The sequence below is a fragment of the Besnoitia besnoiti genome (genome assembly GCF_002563875.1).
Source record: "Besnoitia besnoiti strain Bb-Ger1 chromosome Unknown contig00007, whole genome shotgun sequence".
Taxonomy (NCBI): domain Eukaryota; phylum Apicomplexa; class Conoidasida; order Eucoccidiorida; family Sarcocystidae; genus Besnoitia; species Besnoitia besnoiti.
The window spans coordinates 3,117,103-3,125,717 of record NW_021703915.1 but is presented as its reverse complement, the minus strand read 5'-3'; the positions used below and the strand labels follow the sequence as shown (position 1 = coordinate 3,125,717).

The following is an 8,615-nucleotide window of genomic DNA, read 5'->3' as shown; positions in this document are numbered from 1 at the left end:
GGCGGTGGAGCCGGAAGGCGACCCCGAGGGTCCTCCTCCACCACCAAAGAGAGCCATTTCCTCTTCTCACCGAGTGCCCTGTTCGCCCGGCTCGTTTCCTGTTCCTCTGGACCTTCAGGCTGTTTTCCTCGCTGCGTTCCTACGTCTCTATGATGCTTCACACCTTGGGCGACCTGTCTCTCCTCGCACCGACCTCCCCAACGTTTCATCCCTGCCCTGGGAAATAGTGAAAACCTTTTTTTCCTGCCTGCTCTGGTTGGTTTTCACTCGGGTTCACTACGCCGTGTCCTGTCCCTGTGGGCCTTCCTGGGCGTAGCGGGTTGACTGTTGTTGAAACGGCGCCGATCTGCCTCCGGACACAGAAAATCAGGGGGATAAACGTCGTGAGGCGAAAAGCGCTGGTGGACTTAGAAGAAAGAAAGTGAAGCAGTGCCTCTCCATGTGTAATAACGCCCAAGACAATACACCAGTAAATTGCATGCAATGAGGGAGGATGTTACAGAAACTGTGTGGAACGAAGGCGGAGGGCAGAGATTGAATCTCCTTCCTTCTCCTTCATGGCCACAAACCATAAGATTGAATAAGAAAGACAGAGAGGAAAGAAGGGGGACGAAATCAACAAGCAACGACTGGCGAAGTAAACTGGACAGCGTTTGCTAAAGGCTTTCCCACCAGCTTCTAGTGAGCAACCCTGGGGGTGTGCATGTTGGCTCCATCAAATGGTCACATCGCAGGCAGAGACAGTTGGCCAGTCCAGTGACAACTAACTGTGTGGTTTCCGCGGTCCTCGAGAGGTACCAAAATTCTGTCTCTGTGTGACGCAACACTGTCATGCCGCTTTTGCTCCAGTGGAACGCAAACAGTGCATCACCGACAGGCAGCACGAATCAGCTCCTACATCGATCTTCGCGTGTATGTACATCCACAGCCACCTGCGGTGGGGGCGCGGCGGGTTTGGCCGCCAGTTCCCTCCTCCTCTAGCTTAAATTTCTGCCCATGAAAACTGGATCTGGGTGAGGAAGTGAAGAACCTCTTCCGATGCGTTCTCATCCTGAGGGTGCAACGCGTGGCGTACAGAACGGCGGAACTGGCCAACTGGAACTGCGGTGCCCAGCGACTGCGGTGCGGTATTTTGCCCACGGCACAGTACGAAAGGAACGCGGAAACAGGTCCACAAGTCGAACACTCTCCCGCTCAGCGCTGTGAAAATAGGTTTTCTTGGCCCGCGGATGGGCGTGCAGCCCATAGCAGATGGTGGCAAGAGCAGCCCTCTTAGGCAGCGATCGCGTATCCCCGTATCGAGGTGTAGAGACCTTTAGGCGCGCCAACGTACATCGTAACGGGAAACACAGAGCAGTTACGATCACCCGTCTGTCGTACCAAGGATTCATTCTGAGTACAGAAGCGTTTTGTGGATATATTTCACTACAGCAGCCCAACCATCGCGGTTCGATCCTCCGCGCGCATTCACTCCTCTTACGATACCCGCAAGCAGACGTTCCCCTGTCAGGTTATTCCCCCGGCAAAAGTACGCTTCAGTGCGTTACGACCTCTGTGTCAGAGATCAAGTGGAATTCGGGACTCTAAGTCCGTATGCACGAGCGCTGTATCTTGACAAACAAGTGCAAAAGAAACCAAACAGCTGTTGTCAGGACTCCCTTTGCTTGTCGTCGAACTCTGGAGAGTGAGAGTTGATCAGTTGATCAGCCCCCCCTTCGGCCGCTCAATAACAATTAGACAACTGTTTCGCTCGGCGCCCTCCGCGCCTCCCAAGCCACCAAAGAACATCAGTGTACTATTCACAGTTATACCGTTCCTCTGTGCAGGATATTCAAAGTACGGCATCACGTACAGGAAACTCATATGTGTGGCTGTGGACGTAACGCAACGTAGGTCAACCCGTTTGTGGAACGGTATTCACACTTGTTCCACGGATTCAAAACCACGACCGGCAGGAAAGGCTCCGCCTGTGTTCATCCTTGGCTACCAGGAAATGGGGTCTTTGATCCATACAGGCGGCCAATGATAACCTCCAAGCATCTTTAACTCTGCGTTACAAGAAAGACAGGACCTGCGCGGCTTAGGCTGATGGCAGCCACAGTCTGGGGGGGTAAGGACCAAGTTGGGAGATATTTGGAGACCTTTGGTAACGGAAGGCGAGATCTGAAGCATTTCTAACATATGTCCAGGCTCCGCAGATGCTGAACGAATATCTCAGTCTGCAGTCCCCCGTCACGTCGCTGAGAACAGCAGTCACGTGGCATCGCATCGAGGGATGGACTGGCATTCCCCTCAGCCTCTCGCTTGTGCAAGAAAAAGGCGGATTCGTCAAGGGGCTCCGCTCAACGAGAAAAATCGGGCGCAAGGGTGATGCAGTCCGGCAGAGGGATCGTTTCGGTTCTCGACGCCGTTTGACAGCGGCGTGTGGCACGCGAACGCCCATGAATCGCACGATGGCGTTGTGGATCGCAGAAACACTCAATTGTGGTAGGTGTGCGTGTGTCTTATCAAATGCCTTCCCGCAGGTTATACCGCAAAACCATTCGCTGCACTGAAAAAACTGCCGCGGAGTAGCGTTTTCGAGGTGGCTGCCCAGGGTCTTGGAACCCCCAATGCGGTTGTACGCAACCCGCGGGTTTTCGCAAAGCGCCTGCCCCTGAGTCAACTGACTCCGCAAACGCAACGGTGGTACACATCTTCTGCTCAGCCCGACGGCGGAGTATTCACTTTCTTTGTCTTCAGTGTCCTTTTCATTAGACAGCATTTACTCGAGACACTTCGAGAATCGCTCGCGCTTGGTTCCATGCAACTGCAGATGTGGAGACAAAACGGCCGCTGGCACAAGCAGCGAGGCATGCAGGCAACGAGACTTGTGCGTTCCGGTCGAGATACGCGCCTGTACGGAGGGAAACATCACGTTAAAGCATGCCAGTCTGGTTCGCTACCTCAAGCAATCTCTACAGAAGCCATCATTCTTCGAAGCGAGCCAATTTTGCGGTTCAGGCGGGCGATTTCGCAGCGGTTCGGTGGAGCGATCTCCTGCCTGTGCGTGAGCTGGCTTTCCCATGGCGTGGTCTCGTGGTCTCTCTCGTGAGAACGGGAAAGGCGAGTGGTCGCCTCTCCAGCGCGAGTATGCGCTTTATGTTGCGTTTGCAGGGAGCCGCGATGCCGCGCAAACCACTGCTTGAGCCTGGTTTCCTTTTTTACAGCGTGGCTGGCTTCACGGGCTTTGACGCCTCCTGTCCGGATTCCGTTCATCCGTTCGACGCCGATTGTTCGCCGAGGGCCGCAGGCGCAGATATGCACCTGCCAGCGCCTTGAGTTTTTCAAAGGGCGCAACAATCTCTCCTTGGAGTACCGGTGGACCTGCGTGCAGCTGGATAGACCCCTTCATCCTCGCCCTTCGACTGACGACCCTCTGGCCAAGGTGACGTAGACTTGTCTACGAATATGTCGCTACGCTCCCCTTCCATGTTGTAAGTCGTGCTTGAGGCAGTTCCGGTTTCTGCTTCTCGCTTCAGCAATGCCAGACTTCAGTTATTTCCTTCCGTGCGGAGACCGAACGAGCTGCATGCTCGTCCTGGTGTACGGGTCGCCGGCGTCAGGGAAGACGACCCTGTGCAGGGCTCTCGCGGATTCTCTGGAGTTTGCTGAAAGTCTCTCCCTTGCGTTTGTCGAGGCAGCTCGCTGTGGGTCCGCCGAGTCGTCAGGAGTCGCCCACTGTCTTCTCTGTCCGCGCCACGTGCGCATCCAGCACATTTGCTTCGACGCAATTGAACGCGACCTGTTTGAGGCTAAGGAGACTTTTTCTTCCTCCTGCTCTCCGCATGGCAAACACCTGAAACAGGCGGACAAGGACCTGCGACAGGCGGACGTTGCAGCGGCTCCCGCGCCTCCAGACTCGCTCCCTGGGCTCTCGTTTGCCTCTTCAAAATCGTCGTCCTTCACTTCTGAGTCCTGTTCGCGCGGGCATGTGCCTTCCGGCTCTGTCCCTCTCGCCTCTCGCCAGGACCTCCTGGCGGACAACTCCGCCGCCTTCTCTCCCGGTGAACGTCCTTCAAGTGGCGGGTCTGCTCCCTTCTCGACGAAGGCATCTCACGCATCTCAACCGTCTCCGGAGAGAAGGAACTTCGATTGCTCGCTGCGCAGCGGCAGCCGCGGCGACGAGCCGGACAGGCCGAAGACAGCCCAGACGCGCTCCTTTGACCCGGAAGTGTGGAAGCTCTCCCGCCGGGTGGCGCGCGAGTTGATAGAAGATATTCTCCAACAACGCGAGGCACGCTATAGACCCGCGGTTCCTCTGTCGGAGCAACGCGCACGTCGGGGATTTGCAAAGCAGCACGCAGACGAGCCACATGAAACGCGATTACAGTCCGGTACGCGAGAGAAGTCGCAGGACGATGATGTGCACCGACAGGGCGGAGGGAGGGAGGAGGACGTGGGGGCGGAGGGGCGTTTGGAAATGAGAAGGAGCGAGGCTGCAGGCTCGTGGAGAGACTCGGCTAAGCGTCTGCCGGTGGAAAAGGAGACCACGGAACACAGGGATTCTTCGCCGTCTCCCTTTGCGACTTCCTCGTTTGATGCCACTCTTGCGCCGGCCTTCTCCTGTCCTTCCTCTTCGCTCGTCGACGCCGCTTCATCTCCGCTGCTCGTGCTTCTAGTCGACGATACCATGCACCTTTCTTCCATGCGGAAAACGTATTTCCGCCTGGCTGCTCAGCGTACGTCACGCACCCCCTCACGCGAGCATCAGCAGTCTCTCTTCTAAACACGCTTCTCGAAACTCCTTCTCACGCATAGAAAGGATTACGGAAATACCACCGCGCGCTGCCTGCTGGTTCTGCAGCCAGACCCAAGCACAACTTTTTTATTGAGAACACAGGGTTGCATGTGCTCAGATATACGCTGCTCGTCGCGTGTCGCAGGCTGCCTCTGCCGATTTTGAGTGTCGTCCGTGTTCCGGTAATGCGCTCTGCCTCTCTGTTTCGCGGCTGCGATGTACAGGCCTGCGCGGCCGTGCCTGTGAGTTCATGCCCGAAGACAAGTAGCTCTCCATTTACTCGCAGGAAGTATGTCCGTGTACGCCGCATCCTCGCGAGGGGTTTGCATCCGAGGTGTTTTTTTACTGTGTGTCCAGATCGCTGTGCCTTCCATCAGGTCTTCCTCGACGTTCCTTTGGAACTCTGCGCCCGCCGGAACGAGCTTCGCTTCGTTGCCTTGCCTGTCGGCAGAGACCAGGCGGGAGAAGAAGAGAACCGTAAAGCGGAGGCGAAGGGAGGAGGCGCAACTGTCGCGCGTGACTCACAGCGAGGAGTGGAGGTGGATACAGCGGAGAACGCGAGAACGAGCCGGAACGATGTCTCACTGCGGCAGGTGGAGGCAGGCCAAACGGAGGAGCGGACAGTGATAACCGGCTGCGTAGGAGATGAGAAGAAGGAGCGAAATCGAAACCCCGATGAACACGGGCAACTGACGCCTGCGTTTCCTCCGCCAGGTGAAGTCCTTCAGCGACTCCACAGGGGACTTTCGGATCACCGAGAAGCCCAGAGAGGAGCCCTCTCCGGCGCGTGTGTGTCAAATCAGAGGCTCCTAGAACTGGAGAGGGAGGTGCTAGATGAGCTGCGCAGTGAGCTCGAGGAGACAACGCCAAGTTCGATTTCCTTCCCATTGTTGTCCCTGCCGCTGTTATCTGCCGCATGCTCGTCTTCTTGCTCTTCTGCGTCTCTGCCCTCCGCTTCAACGTCTTCTGCGTCTTTTCCGCTCGGTCCTCATTCGCCCTTTTCTTCCTCCGTTCTTCGCGCGTCTCCTTTGCTTACGTCCTCTGTTCATCCGGCGCAGGCGTGCTTGCTCTGCGGCGCAGCCGCCTCCAAGAGCTGCGCTCGAGAGGCTTCGCCTTCGCGTTCCTGCAGTCTGGTTCGCGGCGTGTCTCTGCTGGAGCCCGCGGCGGCAGAGAGCGGGCCGCAGGGCGAGCGCAACGGGGCGAAGAGACAGGCCGGGAAAGGAGTAAAGAGAAAGGTCTGCGAGGGCCGATGCAAGTGGGAGAGACTTTCTTGTCGCTGCCACTCGTGGCGGCTTCAGCTCAGGGAGGATCAAGGCGAATTCCCAAGGCCTGAAGTCTGCGTGAGTGACTCTGCGCTCTTTAGCCTGCACGCGGCCGGGCATGGATCCCCGTAGAGGGGTATCCCTGAAAAAAATAGATTTCTCTGCGTTCATTCGAGTGTGTATCCGTGCGTGTGCCGTTTCGCTAGGGTCCCGCCCATGTCCTGTTTCGTCTGCGTGTCTCAGCTGACTCCTTGCACTATCTCGGCGCATATAGGGCACATCTGTGCTGGTGTTTTTCGTTCCTTCTACGCCTGTGTACTTCGTAACTCATGCTCATTTTGGCTGGGGGCGTGGTCATGCGAGGCTCTCGGAGCAGGCCGTTATGGGGATCGTCGCGGAGCTTGTTTCTTTGTTTTCCGAGTAGGCGCGCGCCGTCGCGGCGGCCTTTCGTCACTCTCGCTGCTGGGCGCCGGCGCTCGCGCCTTTCAATTCCAAGGAAGACCGAGACCAGAGGAGCGACCCGCCCAGAGGCGAGAATGAGAGGGCGCGCCAAGGAGACGTTCTATCTGCGCTTGACTTGGCTCTCCGCCGTCTCATTCACACACTAGCTGCGCAGGCGCCGAAAGCGAATGCCAGAGGTACGTCGGTAGCCGAAGGCGCGTCGGAACCGCCCCCAACGATCCACGAGACTGGATTCTGCATATGCATCTGTGTATAGACAAGTATATAGAGAGAGAGAGATTTACAGGCGTATTCCGAAATATAAATGTTTAAAAAGACCAGTGTTGAATCATACCCGAGGTGGCAAGAGTGAAGCCGCACGCATAGAGACACACGCGGATAAATATATGTGTGTCGAGTTGGATATCTACGGGGGCTGCTTCCTTTGCAATTGCCTGGGTGTCTCCGTGCATTTCGGTTGACGTGTGCCTCACTGTGCGTGTTTTCAACGATTGGACTTCCGTGCTCTGTGTAGGTGTGACCTGGCGGCCGGCTCAGCAGTGGGCGAAACGGAAGAAAGAGTTTCTTGAAGGTAAGGGGAGGAAGTCTGTCCTTTTTGCCTCTCCTTTCACTGTATAGCGGGCGGCAGTCTCTTTCTTATCAGCTGCAGAGCGCGGCGGGTAGATGTGTATGTCGCCGTTCTGGCCGTGTGCGCGTTTCTCGCCCTGGTTGCCGCGGGTTCGGGACGCTGCCGGCAATCGTAGGGGAAGCGACAGAACGCGAGGTATGCAGCTTGAGCACTGTGTTTTCCGTCTTCTGCATCGCTACAGAATGTCGGAGACGCCTCCATGCGCAGGGCGTCGAAGGCACAGCGGGAAATGGCGATGGAGGCGGTCCTGAGGCGCGCAGAGACGACCGGGGTGACGGCGTGGACACGAGTGGAGCGGCCGAAATGCATGCCCTGTGTGCACACCTGACTGAAAGGTTTCGGCAGGCTTGTTTGGCAGATCTGGATGAGTTTCAGAAATCAGGAATCTAGCGCGCGGTCACGCGACACAAAGGTCACGACCTGTTGGCGTGCGCTCTGAGGCTTCGGAGGTTTTCCGGTGAGCGCAGCGTCGTTTCTGGCGCGGAGAACCGGCGATTCCGGGAAGCGCCAGACCAAAGAGAAGTTTGTAGCGTTCTTGGCGTGTCTCGAATCTTGAACCAAGCTGGCGAAGTGAACGGGCCTGAGCGGGCGTGAGGGCAGGGGGAGTCGGGCCGCGGTGCATTTGCGAGCGGCGGAGACCTCTGCGCGATAGGGCCTTCACAGGGCCTCCTAGACGCGCTCGCGAGAATCTCATCGGAATGTTAGCCTTGAGAGGATTAAATAGGAGTTGAGCTCATGTCGTATATTCTGGGTGCGTGTAGTCGGGTAACCCCTCACGCCTCCATCTCCCGCTGGGGACGTGAACGCACACTGTTCGTCTGCGAGATTTGTAATTTAACCCGGGATGTGTCGCATGTGCCTTGTGCGTTACACTTCGGGTGGTATCTCCGGTCTCTGGAGAACGAAAAGGTCGGGGCGCCCATTTCTGAAAAGGCCCTTGCGATGGTGGTGTGAACTACTCTGCGCACACTGTCTCAGAGAGGCCTCTGTCTACTCCTTCGACTTCCGATTCGGTTGTTCAAGGTGAGGCACAGACGTTGGACAACGCCGCTTTTCGGCAGGAGGGAGTCTTTTTGGGAGTGCGAGGCGGTTTTTTCCCATGGTCGGGGGTGAGGCGTGGTGGCGCGAGGCTTGTGTGTGGAAGGGGATCGTTTACCCGAGCAGGAAGGACATTTGATGGGCGGTGCGTCGGCATTTGTGCACAGTTTGGGACCCCACAGACTAGATCACCTCTACTGCGGCAAAGCCCTGGTGACGCTGAGGAGTCCGAGGCCGGATTTCTCTGCTCCGTGAATAGGTTTTGAGGACAGTCGGCGAATAAAACATTTCTGAACAAGACGAAATGCTCTCGAAGAAACTCCGGCGCGAAAACAGTCTCTCGAGAGTCGAAAACCGAGAAGAAAAACGCTCGCATCGCGCGATTTCCACGCCCCGAGCCACAGACACCCACTCTGCATATGCAACACAACTCGCACGTTGGCTT

General features: G+C 56.9%; 1 protein-coding gene across 1 annotated transcript; it reads left to right on the top strand.

Moving 5' to 3' along the window:
- Positions 1 to 3,523: 3,523 nt before the first annotated feature.
- BESB_074410 (uncharacterized protein) lies at positions 3,524 to 7,522 on the top strand (the record flags this gene model as incomplete). Its single annotated transcript, XM_029365814.1, has 5 exons — positions 3,524 to 4,721; positions 5,138 to 6,120; positions 6,467 to 6,680; positions 7,019 to 7,075; positions 7,314 to 7,522. 5 exons carry the CDS (start codon positions 3,524 to 3,526, stop codon positions 7,520 to 7,522), a joined length of 2,661 nt encoding a protein of 886 aa, XP_029218298.1.
- Positions 7,523 to 8,615: the final 1,093 nt, after the last annotated feature.